Source organism: Aotus nancymaae, unplaced genomic scaffold (genome assembly GCF_030222135.1).
Source record: "Aotus nancymaae isolate 86718 unplaced genomic scaffold, 86718_ANA_hifiasm-v0.15.2.pri h1tg000040l, whole genome shotgun sequence".
Taxonomy (NCBI): domain Eukaryota; kingdom Metazoa; phylum Chordata; class Mammalia; order Primates; family Aotidae; genus Aotus; species Aotus nancymaae.
The window spans coordinates 2779009-2801015 of NW_026988454.1; the positions used below are offsets into that span (position 1 = coordinate 2779009).

The 22007-nt window shown below is 41.1% G+C and overlaps 1 protein-coding gene across 5 annotated transcripts in view; it reads left to right on the forward strand.

Moving 5' to 3' along the window:
- Nucleotides 1-22007, forward strand: part of PDE10A (phosphodiesterase 10A) — a 661629-nt gene that overhangs the window by 496036 nt on the left and 143586 nt on the right. For all 5 annotated transcript variants that reach the window (XM_064360475.1, XM_064360473.1, XM_064360474.1 and 2 more), the window contains one exon: nt 16130-16158. In XM_064360475.1, the coding sequence (XP_064216545.1) occupies nt 16130-16158 (29 nt within the window). The remainder of the gene's footprint in view (nt 1-16129; nt 16159-22007) is intronic.

Sequence of the window (22007 nt, forward strand, 5' to 3'; positions counted from 1 at the left end):
TTTATTTAACTGATCTTATTCTGCTATTGGTTTATATTTCCCACCGTTAGTGGAAAATCATCTTATCCATAAAGGTCTTTCAGTTACTTTTTATTTTTTGGTAGTAATTTCATTTCTTTTTGGATAGTTGGTCTTTTAGATACTTAGTCTTAGGTAAATATCTGAAACTAGGATTTCAGAAAATGCCAAACTATTTTCCAGAGTGGTTGGTCTAAGAGTTCCAGTCTTTAATGGCTGCTTTCTAACTTTTCTTCATTCCAGTGAACAGGTGGATATATTGGGAAACTTAGGGGACATCATGGTAGTGATGAAAAGGAACCTTTGGCTTTTCAAAGTTGATTCTCTGGGTTCTTCTTGAATCTAGTGCCAAGTTTCCAAGGCTTGTTGTTTCTTGATGGGCAGAGACCTGTGGCTGTCCTTGCCCAACAGGCCTCTGCATGGACTCTTGTTGTTCCTGCTGCCCCTAAGTTTTGCTTGAAACTCCCTATTGCCAGAATAACTCCATCATTCCCTGTGTAGATTGCTTTTTTTTTATGCCATCCAGCCCCCTGCATTCTTCCATGTGGATGTTGATGCTGTGCAGAAAAATTTGAGGTGGTTTTAAGGGAAATGAATAATATTAGTCACATTGTGAAATTCTTCGTAAAAATGGAGGAATAACCTCGAGGTTGTTTGTGGCTGTGAAAAGAATGGAGGGGATGAAGGACATGTTCACATCTCCCCCGCTGCTGCCCTCAGCTAGTGTGGAAGCGTGGGTCCAGAAGGACGCCCTGGACAAGATGCGATCTTGACTGGAAAGCCAAGCCAAGAATGGAAGAAAGAAATCATGGGGTTTGCTTCACACTGAGTTAAAGCCTGAGGAGAAGACATACTTTTATTTTTTTCTTCATTTAGTCAGCTTTCTTGAAGTATAATTTACATACAATAAAATTCGGAGAAAAGAGAGACCAGTGGGCTTATTGCTCTTGAGAGGACCTCTCAGACAGATTAGAAGTTGAGCTGAGTTTTGAAGGACTTAGTATTTGGAAAGAAGGGTCATCTTCTGTGGCAGGAGTACGGCAGGCTGTGATCCTCAGCGTCTCAGTGTCTTATGCAGGCCGATCGCTCTGCTTGGAGTGTTCTTCCTGGGTCACTGCTTTGTTTATTTTAGCTCAGCTTCTCCAGTAAACTGCTGCAGCCACCCTTTTTAATACTCTAGGCTGCTCCCTATTCTCTTCCCCCATTGCCTTGCAATTCTCCCAACAAAACATTTCCAACTTGCTGTATGATATAGTTACTTATCAAGTTTATTGATAAAGTCACCTGTGTTTAGAATACAGCTGCGTGAAGACAAGGATTATTATTTCTTTTTTATTCTCCAAGATATTGTAAGCATAAAGAACTCTGACAGGCACTTAGTAGGTGCTCAGTAAATATTTGTTTGAAGATATAAAGATTTTGAGTTAAGAGTGAGCAAAATATATTTGAGAGTCTAGTGAAACCAGCCTCATCAAAGTGAAAAGAGTTTTATGTGTTGTAGCTTCCAGTTGGACGAATAGAACAAAACAAGATTAGAGCAAAGGAATTTATTATTTGTATGAATGAGAGTTTTTTAAATAAGATTTTATTTTAAATAACAATATTAATTTAATGATGTAAAAGTAATATCCTCGTAACATTTTGCTGCATTTAAAAAAATGCTCTCTTGAGTGTTTTTAGTTTTACCTGGTAAAAATGGCTTAATCAATAGGGAAATTAGCTGTCTTGCATATAAAATGTCCCTAAGTAAGGCAGGCTTCAAGGTTGGCTGATTAATTTGGCAGGAAATGTCTCTGAAGACTCATTTCTCATTTCTTTCCCCTCTCTCCTTTTCTCCTTCTCGTCCTTTTCTCTCTCCCCTTCCCCCCCACCGCCCTCCCTCTCTCTCCTTCCCTTCCTGTCTCCCCTCTGTCTTTCTTGCTGGGTTGTTATTGATTTCAGGTCGATGCCCCTTGGGATTTCAGAGTGGCTGCCACCACCCGCTAGGGCCAAAAAGCTTTCTTGTTTGTGGTTCTCTCAAAACCATGAAATTTAAGTCATTTTCTTCAATCAGACTGAAGAAAATGACTTAAATTTCATGGTTTTGAGAGAACCACAAACAAGATTGAGACATTTATTCAGTGTCTGGCACGTAGTAGACTTTTGGTAAATACTTATGGATGAATTGTTAAGGTTGCATAATTGTTAGAAATGGCTGAGGGGAGGCTGAATAGGCTGCTTCAACTCCCAAGATATGGATGTCTGTAAAAAAGATGAGTAGTTTATGAATGTTCATGGAAATATGTATCTCCCATAAAGAGAAGATAGGTATGTTCTGCTTAGAAATACTAGAATAACTACAGAGTCTGAAAGGCAGATTGAGATAGGTAGCATTAAGGATAGAGGTGCAGTGAAGTCAGTTACAAAGGTCTCCATAGTACCAGTTTGTTACTTAGATTTCTTTTCTCATCCTATGGAATGAACATGGAAAGCAGCCTGCTTATTCACGGAAGGTTTAGTAAAAATGACCCTATATTAAACCTCAAGGAGATGATCAATCAATTAAAAAAGTAGAAATTGTTCAAAATGCATCCTCTGGAACTTTGTATCTAGTTCATATGAAAATCACAATTTTGAATTTGAAATGCAAAATGTGGTTTTTAATACTAATTTCTAATATAAGCATTAAATGATCACCTTTCTTCTGAATTTCTTCTTTGTTAATATTGACATGCACACACGCACACACACATGGAATACTACTGTGTCTTGTGTGTATTATACACAAACATACACACACACACACCACATTTTCTTTATTCACTCATTGATTGATGGACATTTGTATTGGTTCCATATTTTTGCAACTGCAAATTGTGCTGCTGTAAATATGCATATGCAAGTGTCTTTTATCTATAATGACTTCTTCTTCTCTGTGTAGATACCCAGGAATGGAATTGCTGGATCAAGTGGTAGATCTACTTTTAATTCTTTAAGGAATCTCCACACTGTTTTCCATAGTGGTTGTACTAGTTTAAATTCCCACCCACATTATAAAAGTGTTCCCTTTTCACCACATTCACTCCAACATCTATTATTTCTTGATATTTTTGATTATGGCCATTCTTGCAGGAGGAAGGTGGCATTTCATTGTGGTTTTGATATGTATTTCCCTGGCCATTAGTGATGTTGAGCATTTTTTCATATGTTTGTTGGCCATTTGTTTATCTTCTTTTGAGAATTGTCTATTCATGTACTTAGCCCATTTTTTGATGGGATTGCTTTTCTTGCTGATTTGAGTTCCTTGCAAATTGTGATATTAGTCCTTTGTCAGATGTATAGATTGCAAAGATTTTCTCCCACTCTGTGTGTTGTCTGTTTACTCTGCTGATTATTTCTTTTGCTATGCAGAAGCTTATTAGTTTAATTAAGTCCCATCTATCTTTGCTTTTGTGGCAGTTTTGATTTTGGGTTCTTGGTCATGAAGTTTTTGCCTAATCCAATATCTAGAAGGCTTTTTACCATGTTTTCTTCTTGAATTTTTATGGTTTTAGGTCTGAGATTTAAGTCTTCAATCCATCTTGAGTTGATTTTTGTGTAAGGTGAGAGATGAGGATCCAGTTTCATTCTTCTACAGGGGCTTGCCAATTATCCCAGCATCGTTTCTAGAATAGGGTGTTCTTTCCCCACTTTATGTTTTTGTTTGCTTTCTCAAAAATCAGTTGACAGTAAGTATTTGGCTTTATTTCTTGGTTCTTTATTCTGTTTGCATTGGTCTGTATGCCTATTTTTATACCAGTACCATGCCATTTTGGTGACTTTGGCCTTATAGTATAGTTTGAAGTCAGGTAATGTGATGCCTCCAGGTTTGTTCTTTTTGCTTAGCCTATCTTTGGCTCTGTGGGCTCTTATTTGGTTCCATGTGAAGTTTAGGATTTTTTTCTAGTTCTGTGAAGAATGATGGTGGTATTTTGATGGGAAGTGCATTCAATTTGTAGATTACTTTTGGCCATCTGGTCATTTTCATAGTATTGATACTACCCATCCGTGAGCATGGGATATGTTTCCATTTGTTTGTATTGTCTATGATTTCTTTCAGCAGTGTTTTGTAGTTTTCCTTGTAGTGGTCTTTCACCTTCTTGGTTAAGTATATTCCTAAGTATTTTATTTTTTTGCAGCCATTGTAAAAGGAGTTTAGTTCTTAATTTGATTCTTAGCCTGGTCCCTGTTGGTGTATAGCAGGGCTACTGATTTGTGTACATTAATTTTGTATCCTGAAACTTTGTTGAATTAATTTACCAATTTTAGGAGCTTTTTGGATGCCTCTTTAGGGTTTTCCAAGTATGTGATCATGTCATCAGCAAACAATGACAGTTTGACTCCTTCTTTACCAGTTTATATGCCTTTTTTCTTTCTCTTATCTGCTTGCTCTGGCTAGGACTTCCAGTACTGTGTTGAATCGAACTGCTGAAAGTGGGCATCCTTGTCTTGTTCCAGTTCTCAGAGGGAATGCTTTTAGCTTTTCACATTCAGTATAATGTTGGCTGTGGGTTTGTCATAGATGGCTTTTATTATCTTAAGGTATGTCCCTTCTATGCCAATTTTGCTGAGGATTTTAATCATAATGGGATGCTGGATTTTGTCAGATGCTTTTCCTGCATCTATTGAGTTGATAATGTGATTTTTGTTTTTGATTCTGTTTATGTGGTGTATCACATTTATTGACTTGTGAATGTTAAACTGGCCCCTCCATCCCTGTTGTGAAACCCACTTGATCATGGTGGATTATCTTTTTAATATGCTCTTGGATTTGGTTATGTAGGACTTTTGCATCTACATTCATCAGGGATATTGGTCTATAGTTATCTTTTTTTGGTTATGTGTTTTCTTGGGTTTGATATCAGGGTAATACTGACTTCATAGAATGATTGAGGGACGATTCCCTCTTTCTCTATCTTGTGCTATAGTGTCAATAGGGTGGTACCAATTCTTCTTTGAAAGTCTGTTAGAATTCAGCTGTGAATCCATCTGGTCCTGGATTTTTTTTGTTGGTAACTTTTTAATACCATTTCAACCTCACTGCTTTTTATTGGTCTGTTCAGAGTTTCTGTTTCTTCCTGGTTTAATCTTGGAGGGTTGTATATTTCCAGGAATTTATCCCTCTCCTCTAGGTTTTCTAGTTTATACACATAAAGGTGTTTATAGTAGCCTTCAATAATCTTTTGTATTTGTGTGGTATTGGTTGTAATAGCTCCTGTTTCATTTCTAATTGAGCTTATTTGGATCTTCTCTCTTCTTGTGTTGGTTAATCTTGCTAATGTTCTATCATTTTATTTATCTTTTTAAAGAACCATCTTTTTGTTTCATTCATCTTTTGTATTGTTTGGTTTTTGTTTGTTTCAGTTTCATTTAGTTCTGCTCTGATCTTGCTTATTTATTTTCTTCTGCTGGGTTTGGATTTGTTTTGTTCTTGTTTCTCTAAGTCCTTGAGGTGTGACCTTAGATTGTTTATCTGTGCTCTTTCAGACTTTTTGATGTAGGCATTTAATGCTATAAACTTTTCTCTTAGTACCGCTTTTGCTGTATCCTTGAGGTTTTGATAGGTTGTGTCATCATTATAGTGTAGTTCAAACCCAATAATCATTCATGAGTAGGTTATTTAGCTTCTCTGTGTTTGTCTAGTTTTGAGGGTCCATTTGGAATTGATTTCCAATTTTATTCCACTGTGGTCTGAGAGAGTACTTGCTATAATTTTGATTTTCTTAAATTTGTTTGGTTGCCTATCTTATGGTCTATCTTAGAGAATGTTTCATGTGCTGATGAATGGGATGTACATTCTGCAGTTGCTGCATAGAATGTTACGTAAATATCTGTTAAGTCCATTTGTTGTAGGGTATAGTTCAAGTCCATTGCTTCTTTGTTAACTTTCTGTCTTGATGACCTGTTCAGTGCTGTCAGTGGAGTATTAAAATTCTCCACTATTACTGTGTTGCTTTCTCTCTCACTTCTTAGGTCTAGTAGTAATTCTTTTATAAATTTGCGAGCTCCAGTGTTCAGTGCATGTATATTTAGGACTGTGATATTTTTCTTTTGGATTAATTCTTTTTTCATTGTATAATGTCCCTCTTTGTGTTTCTTAACTGCTGTTGTTTAAAGTTTGTTTTGTCTGATATAAGAATAGCTGGCCAGGCACGGTGACTCACACCTGTAATCCCAGCACTTTGGGAGGCTGAGGCAGGTGGATCACAAGGTCATGAGTTCAAGACCAGCCTGGCCAAGATGGTAAAACCCCGTCTCTAATAAAAATATAAAAATTAGCTGGGTGTGGTGGTGGGCACCTGTAATCCCAGGTACTCAGGAGACTGAGGCAGAGAATTGCTTGAACCTGGGAGGCAGAAGTTACAGTGAGCCAGGATCTCACCACTGCACTCCAGCCTGGGTGACAGGGTAAGACTCCGTTTCAAAAAAAAAAAAAAAAGCTACTCCTGCTGTTTGCTTTTGGTGTCGATTTGCATGTGATATCCTTTTCTGCCCCTTTACTTTAAGTTTATGTGAGTCCTTATATGTCAAGTGAGTCTCTTGAAGACAACAGATACTTGTTTGGCAAATTTATTTTTTAATTTTTTGGAGACAGGGACTTGCTCTGTCCCCCAGACTAGAGTCTGGTCGTGCCATCTTAGCTCACTGAAGCCTTTACTTCCCACATTCAAGCAATTCTTGGGTGCCTCGACCTCTCAAGTAGCTGGGATTACAGGTACATGCCACCATGCCCAGCTAATTTTTATATTTTGAGTAGAGATGGGGCTTCCCCATGTAGGCCAAGCTGGTCTTGAACTCCTGGCCTCAAATGATCCACCCACCTCAGCATCCCAAAGTGGCGTGAGCCACCACATCCAGCCTTGGTTGGTGAATTCTTATCCCTTCAGCGTTCTGTATCTTTTAAGTGGGGCATTTAGGCCATTTACATTCAATGTTAGTATTGAGATATGAGGTACTATTGTATTTGCCCTGCTATTTGTTGCTTGAATACCTTGGGGTATTTTCATTGTGTTGTTGTTTTATAGGTCCTGTGAGAATTAGGCTTTAGAGAGATTCTGTTTTGGTGTATTTTGAGGATTTGTTTCAAGATTTAGAGCTGCTTTTATCAACAGCATTTCTCATAGTGCTGGTTTGGTAGTGGTGAATTCTCCTGGCATTTGTTTGTCTGAAAAAGTCTATATCTTCCCTTCATTTATGAAGCTTAGCTTCGCTGGATACAAAATGCTTGGCTGATCATTGTTTTGCTTAAGGATGCTAAAAATAGAATCCCAATCCCTTCTAGTCTGTAGGGTTTCTGCTGATAAATCTGCTGTTAGTCTGACAGGTTTTCTTTATAGGTTACCTGCTGCTTTTGCCTCACAGTTCTTACGATTCTTTGCTTCATCTTGATTGTAGATAAGCTGATGACTGTGTGCCTAGGCAATGATCTTTTTGTGATGAATGTCTCAGGTGTTCTTTGAGCTTCTTGTATTTGGATGTCTGTATGACTAGCAAGGCTGGGGACGTTTTCCTCAATTGTTCCCTCAAATATGTTTTCCAAATTTTTAGATTTCTTTTCTTTCTTGGGAACACCAGTTATTCTTAGGTTTGGTTGTTTAACATAATTTTAAACTTCTTGGAGTCTTTGTTCATTTTTTAATTTTTTTTTCTTTGTCTTTGTTAGATTGGGTTAATTTTAAAGCCTTGTCTTTGAGCTCTGAAGTTTTTCTATTAGTTTAATTCTGTTGCTGAGACTTTCCAGTGCATTTTACAGTTCTCTAAGTGTCTCCTTCATTTCCAAAAGCTGTGATTGTTTTTTGTTTATGCTATTTCACTGGGGATTTTTCCATTGATACCCTGTGTTATTTATTATTTTTTTTATTTCTTTAAGTTGGATTTCACCTTTGTCTGGTACTTCCTTGATTAGCTTAATAGTCGACCTTCTGAATTCTTTTTCTGGCAATTCAGACATTTCATCTTGGTTTAGATCCATTGCTGGTGAGCTGGTGTGATCTTCTAGGGGTGTTAAACAACCTTGTTTGGTCATATTACCAGACTTGTTTTGCTGGTTCCTTCTCATTTGAGTGGACAGTGTCAGAGGGAAGGTCTGGGACTCAAGAGCTACTGTTCAGATTCTTTTGTCCCATGGGGTGCTCCTCTGATGTGGTGTTCTTTCCCTTACCTTGAGATGGGGCCTCCTGAGAGCTGAACTGCAACAATAGTTGTTTGTCTTCTGGATCTAGCCACATAGCAGAACTACTGGGCTCCAGATTGTCACTGGGGCGTGACTGCAGAGAGTCCTGTAAAGTGATCCATCTGCAGGTTTCTCAGCTGTGGATACCAGCACCTGCACTGATGGAGTGAAGTGGACTCTGTGAGGGTCTTTGGTTGTGTTTTTGTTTCGTGCGCTGGTTTTGTGTTGGTTGTCCTCCAGCCAGGAGGTGGCACTGTCAAGAGCGCATCAGCTGAGGTTGTATAGGGAGAACACAAGCTTGCCCTAGGATCGCCCTTGGGTGAGTATTCAGGTTTCTCCAGTGGTGGGCAGGAAGGGCTTTGTCTTTGGCTACCAGGGCACATAGAGAAAGACCATCAGGTAGAGGCAGGGTTAGGCATGTCTGATCTCAGGCTTTCCTTGGGCAGGGCTTGCTGTGACTGCTGTGGGGAATGGGGGTGTGGTTTCCAGACCAGTGGAGTTATGTTCTCGGGGGGCCTCTGCTATTACATACAGGTCAGCAGAAAAGTGGGGTAAAGCCAGCAGCACAGAACTCACCCAGCTCCCATGCAGCCCGTAGTCCAAAAGGCTGGCCTCACACCCACCGTGCCTCCCTCACAGCAAGGAGTTTACTTCCAGACAGCTGGTGAGCAGGGCTGAGAACTTACCTCAGGGTACAACCTCCCATCTGAGAAAGCAAGTGAAGTCACAATCCCTCAGCTGTCCCTGAGCCTGCAGCCACAATCCACCTCCTGCAAAGGGTCTGTAGATTCTCTAGGCTTTCCTAGTATGTTCCTTTGGTAGTTCTTGAAGCAACAGTTGACAGTGTGGGTTTCCACAGGCTGCTCTGTCCATCAGAGTGGGAGCTGCAAGTTAGACCTGCCTCCTGTCCACCATTTTCACAGATTTCGATTAAATGATTTAGAAAACATTCAAAATTAACTTTTCACTGTGAAAGGTACACTATTACGTACTTGCTGTGAATGGTGTACTTACTCTGAAATCCCCTTAGGGCATTTTTTTCCCATAGGCTATTCTTGCTAAGGCATTTATAAAGTATTAAAATGAGGTTTGGATCAAAGATCCTTTATCTTTCTCTAAAAATTAAATTTCTCTTTAACAAGCATAGACATTTATTTTCTGAAATTATTGCATCCATTTGTTTTCTAATTTATTCATCCTACTAGAATGCAAGCTTATTGCAATCAGAGATAAGTCCCTGGCACACAGTGGTTCATCAGTAAATATTTGTTGAATAAACACGTGTTTCTAAAAACCCTATGCTGCATAAAAATTACTGTTCTCTGGAACTTTTTTTTTTTAATTTTAGCCAATTTGTTTCTCATTGGTGACTCAAAATTTGGTATTCATGGCAATTTTCTTCTTTTCCATTTTCCTCTAGGCTTTTATTTCAAAGAGAGCTTCATTGCTGATCTGAGTGAAATGCTGCCTGGCATTTCAGCTGTGAGTGTGTGCTGGAAGTGTACAGGGAATGGAACATTTGACATCATGGCTTCTTAACCTGGAATTCCTATACGATCTGCAGGGAGCCATGAACTGCAGAGGGGCAATATTCCCTCTGTGTTACCTTGAAAATGGGCTTTGTGGTGGGGGAGGGAGGCCCTTTTTCAGTAACAATTTATATTGTTAACTTATTTCACTTTGAACTTGTAAGGTGGCAGAAGTTGGGCACCTCGCCCAATGTAATATAGCTAGTGACTGCAGGTCTGGGCTTCAAACCTTAGTCCATGCTCTAAACCAGCGGTTCCCAACCTTTTGGCACCAGGGAGGTTTAGTGGAAGACAGGTTGTTCCATGGGCTGCTTGGAGGGGGTGGTTTCAGGATGATTCAAGCATATCACATTTATTGCTCATTTTATTTATATTATTATTACATTGTAATATATAATGAAATAATAACACAAATCACCATGCTGTAGAATCATTGGAAGCCCTGAGCTTGTTTTCCTGAACCTAGACGGTCCCATCTGAGGGTGATGGGAGACAGTGACACCTGAATGTGTCACTTATGTCCAGGCTGCTCTGTAATCTCATTTTGGTCACTGTCACTGCAGAAAACCCTACTTGACAAAGATAGGATATTAGACATGGAAGCAGGCTTTTCAGTGCTTTTGTGACAATCTCAGGATCTTCTACTTTGACTTTAATCCAGAACATATGGAGATTTGAAACTGTCTCAAACATATTTTTAAAGCCACTGTCATCTACCATCTCAAGTGGTTGCCATCTCAAGCTCCTTTTCTGGCACAGGCAGTCAATTCACCAGGCTTACTTACAGAAGGGTCATGGATCCATTCCTTCCCAGTTCAGGGCTCTTCTGTGTCCGGGAAGTATTGCTCAAGCTCCTCTGAAAGCTGAGGTAGGTGATCGTGTGTCAGCTGGGAGAAAGAAGGCCCTGGCTCAGTCTCTTTCACAATTTCCGCTAATGTTTGACACTTGTCAGAAATCCCGGTGTTCACTTGTCACCCCGTAATTCCAGTGTGACTTTGAATGCAGCCGCTTTATCTGCCGACTTGAACAGAGCTGTCGTTCTCCCTGAAGTGACAGATTGAGTTCGCTGAGCAAGTTAAATAGGTCGCACAAGTAAGCAAGTTTTGCAGCCTATTCTGTGTCACTGAAATGTGCTGTCAATGGTGACTTTTCTTCTAAAAGGTATCTCCAGAGTGGTTCTCCTAATTCAAAAACTCTGGCCCACGATCTACCTTTAGAAAGCGTTTCACTTCTGTGTATGAGAAGATGTGCGTGCTCTGCGTCCGTCTCCTCACAGGGCTGTGCGAACAGATGTGCGTTAAGGGCGTGTACTTTAATATGGTCTATAATTTGAATCACATTCTGTAAAACATTGTTAAGTCCATGTGGCATTTTTCAGCTATGTGCCTTTGGCTTTTTCTCTGTGGATGACACAGTGCGTTAGACTCACATTCAGAAGCTGCCTAAGGAGCTGCAAGTGGTGCAGTCGGTTACCGCGGGTTCTTATACACAGAAGTGACCTGTTTGACCTGAGCAGTGAAACCAGTCATGGCAGCTGCTCTGTCCATGCGTATACTGACACAAAATGACCAATTTGGTTTTTCTAATATGTAGTCATTCGTCGACTAGAATAGTTCTGCAGCTGTGGTGTTGGTTGGTAATGAAAGCGCACATAACATATCCTCATGCGCATCCCCTGAAAAACAGATACACATAAACAAGCATTGTTGCCTTGCTGTCAACATCGGTAGACTCGTCAACCTGGATTGTGCGCGCCCCGGTGGCTCATTAATCCTCTTTGACAATTGTGTCTCAATGTCCTCTGCCATTTCATCAATTCATCGAGTTATGGTGCTAGCTGAAAGACGACCACCTGCCACCTTTTGAACCGCAGCCTCTCCTAAAGATTCACCACAAATGTCCTTAGCGGCAGGCAGGATCAGCTCTTCACCAACACTAAAGGGCTTCTGAGCTTCAGCAGTGAGGTTAGTCGCTGAGAACGATGCACTCAGAGCAGACACATTTGATGAAGTGCCAGCCTTCAATAATTGCCTGTGTTATCGGTGTACTCTTTTCTTTTTCTTTTGAAAACTCCAAAGGCTTGTCTTTCAATGCAGGGTGCATGGTCTCCATGTGACAATGCAGTTTTGAAGGAAGGTTTCATGGCTTCCTTGGATAGCTAGTTGCCACATATACAAAGTGGACTTGGAGAATGCGAATTGCTTGTTGCAGTGAATCCATAATTTAAGTAGGACTTGTTATTTTCTTTCAAATGCAGCTTTCATTTCGTTGGCAGTCTTAGAATCTTCTGCTTTCTCATGATTGGGTCTTCCCCCTTTTCAAAGAAGCTCTACCGTTGTATTTCTTTTTACTCATTTTGGCTAGGGTTAGCTTGTGGGCTTACCAAAACTGTGACTGAGACAAGCGCATAGTGTGGGAAAGAGGTGCAGATGGAAGTGACAAACGAAGTAATAGGCCGGTCACACGTGGCCTAAATACGTGTCAGATTCTGACTTAAAGCCTGCCACCAGAGGCAGCTGTGCAACTGAAGGACGTCAGCTCACTTGCCACTGTAAAGCCTGCCACCAGAGGCAGCTGTGCAACTGAAGTACATCAGCTCACTTGCCACTGGATGCAGCTTGTCACTTGCCACTCACTGAGAGAGTTTTGATTTGAGTCTGCAAGCAGTTAATTTACTACGGTCTCTGCAGGGAAACCTGTCTGCTAATGATAATCTGTATTTGCGGCCACTGCCCAGCGCTAGCACCACCACCTCAGCTCTGGCTCAGGTTATCAGTCATTAGTGAGATTTTCATAAGAAGCGCACAACCCAGATCCCTAGCAAGCGCAGTCCACAGTAGGGTTTGCGCTCCATGAGAATCTGATGCCACTTCTGAGCTGATAGGAGGTGGAGCTCAGGCAGTAATGCCGGTGATGGAGAGCGGTTGTAAATGCGGATGAAGCTGCGCTCACTCGCCACCGCTCACCTCCTGCTGTGTGGCCCAGTTTCTAGCAGGGATGGCTCAAGGGTTGGGGACCCCTACTCAAAGCCACTGTCTAGCATATGTGTTCCCATAATGCAACTCTACTGTAGAAGAGAAAGTAGTTTCTGTCTTCAACCTGCTTAAATTTTTCTTGGGCAAGAGATTTCAACTAAATGAAAATTACAACTATTAAGAAATAGGAGGCCAGGCACAGTGGCTCAAGCCTGTAATCTCAGCACTTTGGGAAGCTCAGGTGGGCAGATTATTTGAAGTCGGGAGTTCAAGACCAGCCTGACCAACATGGTAAAACCCCGTATCTATTAAAAATACACACACACACAAAAATTAGCTGGGTGTGGTGGCACATGCCTGTAGTCCCAGCTACTCCTGATGGTGAGGCAGGAGAATTGTTTGAATCCAGGAGACAGAAGTTGCAGTGAATTGAGATCGTGCTACTGCATTCCAGCCTGGGAAACAGAGTGAGACTCTGTTTCAAAAAAAAAAAAAGAAGGAAGGAAAGAGGGAAGGAAGGGCAATGTTCCCTTACACAAGGAATCCCACTGTGTTTATTAATTTTCTCAGTTACGTAGAGTACTATGATTCTTAAATATGTTAGACTTAACATTTATTTAACTAAAATTGAGCGTTACGTTGGAGAAATGGTTTTCTAAATTACCTCCTAAGGAGAAAAGCCAGAAATCAGCTATAGGTCATCTTTTTCTTTCAAATACTTTAAATTGCCCATAAAGCAAAAAATTGTTGATTTTGTAAACACATGTCATAGGATTTCTTACGCACACTCAGTTTTGAGAAGTACTAACTAAGCAAGACTAGGAGAAAAAGCCAAAGAAACATTGATGTACAGATGTCTGGACATTCACGCTGTTCTTGAACTAACTTTCAGATCTGTAGTGAGGATGGCAGAGGGTGAAAATTCCGTAATGTCATAGCTAGATGATGCCGTGCGGTCTTAGTATTAAACCTGTTCGCATGTTGCTCCTTTTCATTGTATTCCTTTTAATTGTTGGACTTTTTTGAATATGCTCATTAAATGTCTTAGTAACTTTAGAATCTGTAAATAAAGTTGCTGTAATGACTTAACTAACCAGTCTCATCTTTAGAGAGGCTCAGGAGAGGATTAGCAGTTGAAGAGTAAGTGAAATATTTCCATGGTGCCACTTCAGTATAGAAGATAAACTTTTTTTATAACATTGTTGCATATGTTACATTCTTGGAAGTCAGATGCTATACTTTAACCATTATGCAACAATGATAAAATATATGGCAAGTGTGTATTAATACAGTAATACAAAAAATAGTTTACTCTATTTGGATACCTACTGTCCTATAGCATTGAGTTTGGTATTTTTAAAAATAGTGACCCCCAAGCTTTTTGGAACCAGAGCACCAGGGACCAGTTTTGTGGAAGATGATTTTTCCATGGACTGGGGCGGGTGGTGGTGGGGACAGTAGAGTCTAACGCAGCATAACTCTCTCTCATGCACAGTTCACAGTAGGGTTTGTGCTGCTGTTGAAAGCTAATGCCGCACTGGTCTGACGGGAGGCAGAGCTTAGGCGGTAATGCTCCCTTGCCAGCCACTCGCCTCCTGCTGCTGTGCAGCCCGGTGCCTAATAGGCCACAGACCAGCAATGGTCTGCAGTCTCGGGGTTGGGAACCCCTTAAAAACTGAGTTCCCGAGGTGAGTGGATCACCTGAGGTCAGGAGTTCAAGAGCAGCCTGGCTAACATGGTGAAACTCCGTCTCTACTAAAAATAAAAAACTTGGTTAGTCATGGGGGTGGGCTTCTGTAGTCCCAGCTACTCGGGAGGCTGAGGCAAGAGAATCGCTTGAACCTAGGAGGTGGAGGTTATAATGAACCAAGATCACACCACTGCAGTCCAGCCTGGGCAACAGAGGGAGACTCCATAGTAAAAAACAAGCAAAAAAACCTCAGTTTCCTCTCCAAAGTACCACTATTTAAAAAGACCCTCAAGTAAAGTCAGTGTTCAGCCTGTGTTGAAATCTAGTTATTTTAGGTTCTGAAGCATTTTAGGGGCATCATAGAGGGAAAATTTTTGAAAGACAAACTGAGTGCGTAAGAGTGAGAGCAAGTGTGTGCATGCGTGTGTGTGTGCGTGCATGCATGTGTGCGTGCATGTGTAGGCATGATTGCACATACTGGGAACATACTCTGTTCAGGGACCAGTTTGGAAGATACTGGTTGATATGTGATTTGGGACTAGACGTGGTGTCATCCGTGGAAATGAGTGATAAGCTGTAAGTCTGAGAAAGATGAGAGAAAACTGGAATCACTGGGACTCAGTGGTTTCGCTAACATGGATATTGAAGGAGAAAGGAGAATTACAACCTTGCCTGAAGTTGTGGGACGGAGACGTGGGCATAATTTTGGCTGTCTCAGGTTAAGTTAGGCTGTGCTTTGGAGTGACACTGAGTACATTCCATTTTTGGTATGTTAAGTTCATTCTGATGGTGACAGACAGCAGGGTTTGATTGCTTAGGAAGACACAGGAACTGAAATGACAGTGCTTACAGATCTAGAATGTATTACAGGAAAAAGATACAATATACAACAGCACCAGATTGAAGACTGCCTCCAGGAAGGAGTCTGTCGATGCCAGGCTGAGCTCCAGTCGCCCCTCCTCTGCTGGGGACACACACTTTCTCACAGGTCAGAATCATGACCTGTGTGTGCAGCACTCAGAACCAGTGGACCAAGAGGGGCTATCTGCCAGCTTGTTTTACACCCTGTTGGTCACAAAGACATTTTCTTGCCTGTAGCCAGCCCCAGCAGAAGAGCTTTCCAGGGATTCTCACCTAGACCGTGTGCAAACCACCCCAGTCTCACTTTACCAATCAGCAATGCTGACAAGCTGGCATAAACAGCCCCCATCTCCTCAGACACATGGAACAAAGCAGCACTATTATTAATGGGTGTGTTTTATGCCCTGACCAGAGTGCCATGTGGGTACATTTCTTACTTCGCCAGAACAGCTCACACCAGCCCCGGGTCTGCTGGAATTAACCTTCGAAGCATGAGTGTTAAAGGTCATTTGGGATATTCATGTGGGTTGTATTGTGTAGAATACTGCAAGTGTTATAAACCCCATTGTGTGTATTTGTAGCTGAATATACCACAGCGTAGCCATTCTTGCAGGCATATCATATCCATACTCTGGAAAGGTAATCTGGTGGTATTTCATTTTCCCTGTGAAATTAGTGTATACTTCTTAACTTGTAATTTGTTATGTTCAACCTTTACAGTTTAAAAAAAAACAAATTCATAAATTTCGTAAGAGGGAGCATTGCAAAAAACCCTTCAAGTTTATGGAAAGCAAATGACATGTTTTGTATTTCAAAACTTACTCAGTCTCTAACTGTGTTTTCCCCCTTCCTTCTCTGTCCCCAGATGAATCGGCTCCGAAGGAAGTCAGCAGGGTAAGTAATGTGAATATTATTTCTACTACTGCAATACAGGAAATGAACCTCTAACACGTTAAAGTATCAGAAAATAATGGCAAAAGCTTAGTTCCCTCTCCAAAGTATCACTCGTTAGTATGGAATAAAGTCAGTAGAAGGGTTGCAAATCGCGGCCTCAAGACTGAATACAGCACACAGGTGGGTTCTGTTTGGTCTGCACCTGCTTATGGGGTTTTCTGGATCAGTTGCTGACATTTAAAAATCGAGAGACTGTATGTAAAGATTGGATTTCTGGCTTCTCTTGAACCAGAAGGTAAGGTAACACCAACACAGCACTCTCACAGGGCAGCAGTCTTCTCAGGGCAGGGAGTGGAAGCTGCCTTCAGATGCATGACGCTCTCCAGTCAGCCCCAGTCCTCCACGCGGCTGGCTTCACACATGTCCACTACCTGCCCAACCTCTGCCTTTGAGTTCATGCTCTTCCTTTTCGGCAGAACAAAAGATGACGACTCATGTGTTGAAAGCATGATGTTGCTTAAAACTTTTAGAAATCTTAAAGGTACTGTTTTCATGTCCTAGAGAAATAATTAGTGTTAACTTTAAGAGTCTTAGCAACCTTAAAAACTGAAAGCATTTAGCATACTGTGTTTATGCTATAAAAATATAAGTGATTACATTTGAAAAAGGTGTTTTAGTTTTTCTGTATTATGCAGATAAAGATCTTCAGATTAAATATTGAAAATAGTAAGTTTGACTTGAACTTAATACAACCTTATATATCACTTTTTATTGTAAGATATAAACTGAAAAACTGTTCATAGAATCACATATGCAGATATATTCCTTTATTTTTGATCATCTGAAGAAAGCAATCTCTAAAATGCCCTGGGCCAGTGCTGGTGGGTAGGGTAGTTGGAGAAAGGGGAGGGCAGAATTCCTCCTGTCCACAGCGGTGTAGGAGACTCTCGAGGTTTCTGTGAGTCTCAGGGTTTCACTGGGTGCCTTTGCTATTAATTTCACATTTGTGGAACTCACAATTTTGGTCTGGATGCCCAAAAGGGACCAGGAAGTGATAGAAGAGTGAACCTAGAATTTTTGGCAGCTGCTAGGAACAGCAGAAAATGCTAAAAAGGGGCAGTTGAGGAGAAGATAGGTACTTTGAAAAGTGAACTTTGGCAGAGTCATAAAATACTACAGTGTTGATATTGCCAAAGCTGCCATGTGTTCAGACACTGTCATTGACAATGCCACATACTGTCTTATAAGGCTGTTAGAAAAAAATGATGAAACTATATGTAGTGGGGTTATTTTTTTTTCTTTCTATTATGTATAAGATTCTTTTACATTATTCCAAATTTGGAGAAAAGAACATTTCTAATTGAGAAATTCTAAAGGTATAAGCTGATAATCTAGAAATGGTATCCGTTTCCAAGAGCTCTGTAAAGTTTTTTTGAAAAAATGTACCCCATATCTTGATCAATGCTTATTTGACTAATACTCAGAGTTTCCTTATGAAATAGATTTAGAAATTCCTGGGACAGCCTTTTGGAAGATGGCGACTGGCCGCAGGGCTTCTGTTCTGACACATCCCTGACAGAAAGCGCGCTCTTTAGTTCCACTAACGGCGATGGTTATACCCTCAGGCACTTCTGTTTCGTTTTTGCTTTCTTTCCCCCTTCTCTTTTTTCATATACTTTTTTTTTTTTAAATTCAGACAGAGTCTCACTTTATCATCCAGGCCTTCAGGCTGAAGTACAGTGGTACAGTCTCAGCTCACTTTAGCCTTGACTTCCTGGGTTCAGATGATCCTCCCACCTCTGCCTCCTAAATAACTAGGTCTACAGGCCTGTACCACCATGCCTGGCTAATTTTTTGTATTTTTTTTTTCTTTTTTAAATAGAGACAGTGTTTCTCCATGTTGTCAAAGCTGATGTCGAGCTCCTGGACTCAGGTGATCCTCCTGCCTCAGCCTCCCAAAGTGCTGGGATTATAGGTTCGAGCTACCGAGCCCAGCCTAGGCAGTTCTAATTATTATGAAGTACTTTCTCATTTAGAACCAAGCAGCCTCCCACAATGGCCATTCCCCAGTGTTTGTTTTGACTTTTATTTTATATGCAAACTCTTTGAGTACGGGGATGATGTTATTTCTTTTCCAGTAAAACATCTTACTTTCTAAACTTTATTTTCCAGATGCCTCCTTAAGATGTGGGTCGACATTCTTTGGACAAACCATACATTATTAATACATATTTAAAACACTGCGACCTTAACTAACACCACAGACTAATTGTGTCTTGACCCTGGTAGAAGGAGGTGGGACAGATACCTGTCTTAGTTTGAAATTATGTATCTGTCAATACAGTTTCAATGGAGAATTAGCTGTTTTTTTTTGTTTTTTCTGTTTTTTTTTTTTTTTTTTTTTGAGACGGAGTTTTGCTCTTGTTACCCAGGCTGGAGTGCAATGGCACGATCTCAGCTCACTGCAACCTCCGACTCCTGGGTTCAAGCAATTCTCCTGCCTCAGCCTCCCAAGTAGCTGGGACTACAGGCATTCACCACCATGCCCAGCTAATTTTTGTATTTTTAGTAGAGACGGGGTTTCACCATGTTGACCAGGATGGTCTCGATCTCTTGACCTTGTGATCCACCCGTCTCGGCCTCCCAAAGTGCTGGATTGTAGGCATGAGCCACTGTGCCCGGCCGGGAATTAGTTTTTTTAAACTACATTGCATTTTTGGTTATTGAGCTTTGAGAAAACTATCATTATTTTTTCATGAAGTCAAGTCAGACCGGTAGGTCTTCTGTCTCTCCCCTTTTCCCCATTTTCCCTTTCTCTCTTTGTCTCCCTGTCTTCTTACTCATCATTCAATAACCAATATTTTTGAGCACTTGTGTTCCAGGCATTGTTCTAAGGTTCTGTGGATACAATGGGGAGCAAAATAGACAGTATTCAGGTTCTTACAGCATACAGGGGAGTGGTGGAAACAGCTCAGAAAATTTATATGACGTGTGTATGTGTGTTTGTGTGTGTGCACACTTGTCAGGCAGTGATAAATACATGGAAGAATAAAGCAGAATAAGGGGCTGGAGAGTGATGGCAGGTTCAGAGGAGGCTTATTGGCTTGTTGCACATCTGCAGTGGTCAGGAGAGGTTAATTTCTTCAGGGAAATTTGAGCAGCAATCGGAAGGGAATGAGAGAATCAGCAGGAGGAGGAGATGGCAACTGCAGAGGCCCTGATGTAGGCCGTTGACTGGAGCAGAAGGAGTCATGGGGAGACTAATAAGGAATGAGGTTGGAATGGAATTGAGAGTATACATAGTAAGAGTGGAAACAGGTAGACCCAGGGGCAGTCTAGGAGTGTGATGGGGAGGGTGACGTCTAGGGTTAGGGTCGTAATAGTGAACTATGATCAGAAGTTGGGTGTTTAAGAAGAAAGAGCAGACAGGCTTTGTTTATGGGTTTGTAAACCAAAATGTATCCGAGACCTGTCTCAGTCAACTTAGAAGTTTATTTTGACAAGGTTAAGGACATGCCCATGACACAGACTCAGGAGGTTCTAATATGTGTCCAAAATAGTTGAGCTACAGCTTGCTTTTATGCATTTTAGGGAGACATAAGGCATCAGTCAGTACATGTACCTTGGTTTTATCTGAAAAGGTGGGACAGCTGGAAGCGTGGGGGGCGGGTAACATCCAGGTCATAGGTGGATTCTAAGATTTTCTGATGGGCAATTGGTTGAAAGAGTTACTATCAAAGACCTGGAATCAGTAGACAGTAACATCTGGCTTAAGGTAAGGTTTTGGAGACCAAGGTTTTATCATGCAAATGAAGCCTCCAAGTAGCAGGTTACAGAGCTCTTAGACTTAAAAAGGTGCCAGACTCTTAGACTCTCCTGGATCAGAGAAAAGACCTGGAAAGGGAAGGGGCTTCTCTGCAGAATGTAGATTTTCCCCACAAGAGACAGCTTTGCGGAGCCATTGCAAAATATGTCAAAGAAATATATTCGCGGTGAAATATGTCACTTTCTTTCGGGGCCTGCTATCTGTCTGTGACAGTGCTACACGAGATCAGGCTGGAGTTTGGTGTCTTATGGCTACAAAAAGTCTATCTCATCAGTCTTAAAATCTGTTTAGTGTTAATGCTGTTTGGCTGTCCTGAATTTCAAAGGGAGGAGGTTATAATGAGGCATGTCCGACCTCCCGCCCCTCATCATTGCCTACACTGGATTTTCAGGTCTGCTTTGCAATGCCCTTGGCTGAGAGGAAGGTCTTTCAGTCAGTTGAGGAACTTACAGTTTTGTTTTTGGTTTATAGTGTATATGGTGAGTTAGACGAGAGGAATCAGTAATGATTTCCAACCTTTTGGTCTGAGCACTTGGTAGAATAAAATTTCTCTTTACTGTTATGGAGAAGACTGTAGGAGGAATGGGGTTGATTGAGACTGGGAAAGCAGTAAGTTTAAGGAATCAGATACGGAATTGGAGATTTTCAGAAAACAAAGGCATATATGGTCCAATTAACAGGAAAGTTCGTAGGTGGAGATACACATTTGGGAGTTCCCGGTGTATAAATGATGTTTAAGGCCATGGGACAAGGTGACATTTCTTAGAGAGTTGTCTGTGGAGAAGAGCCAAGACCCGAGCACTAAACTGTGGACACTCCTGCTGTCGAGTGGCAGAGAAGATGCGGAAACATCAGCGGAGGAGCGGAAGGAGGAGAAATCAGTGACGCCAGGGGAGACCGAAAGTTTCTTTGTCAACAGATTTTGTTACAGAATTTTAACCGTAGGACTATGCATTTATTTTACCTTCATTCTATCTTATTTTGATCCATCTCAGCCTATTGAGATGAGTCTCAGTCTTATTTCTGTTATCTAACATAGTATTTATTTCTCTCTGTTTTGAAGCCTCAAATTTGAGTGTTTTTTCCAAGTTGTTTTCCTGTGCCCCCTTTACAATAATTATCATCTAGGAAATGCTGAGTGTGGAAATGTCATCTCTGAGAATAATGTGAGATTGTGTCAGATGCTTGGTTGAAACCGGTGTGTCTTAACCTACTATATTTTTCTAATCAGACATTGCCATTTAATTAACAAATATTAGATGAGTCCCAATTCATCTAGGCTCTTAAGATACATCAAGGACAAACTAGACAGAAATGCCTGTGCTCGTGGCATTCCCATAGTGTGGGTAGAGTCAATAAACAACAAATAACACATGCACTGTGCTCAGTGGAAACGAGTGCTATGGAGACAGAAGAGTGAGAGGCAGGCTGATGATGTGGGGCCAGGCGCGGCCCACTGGGGACACAGCTGAGGAAAGACCTAAGGGAAGTGAAAGAGTGACCTATGCTGAGAACTGGGTAGGAGCTTTCCAGGAAGATGGTACAGGAAATGCAAAGACCCCAAGACAGGAGTATGCTTGGCACATTGCTGGAGGCGTAGCAAGGTGGCCATCTTGGCTAGATCTGAGTAAGTGAAGGAAGGAGGCTTGGTCAGAGACAGTGCTGCTGGGGGAGATCTGAGGGACACTGTATCAGTCATATCTCTACTGGTCACTTGTTCCCATCTAGTCCACAGTATTAATCCTTTGTTGTGTTATTACTGTTACTCTTTTTGAGTGGTTTCAGCTCATAAGTCAAAAAGATTTCTGACAAGAACAGGGAGATAAAAGTGTCAGAATAATAAGAGTATTTGGATGCTGAGTTGCTAGAAAATGCAAAATTTCAGCCACATCTAGAAATCTTTGGTGTAGACTTTGCCCCCCCAATACTATAATATTTTTCATTACAGTTGTGTATTGAATGTTTTCAAGGAGAAATCTGAGACCATTCTGATTCTTCTCAGTAAACATTGCTTTTTTCGTTT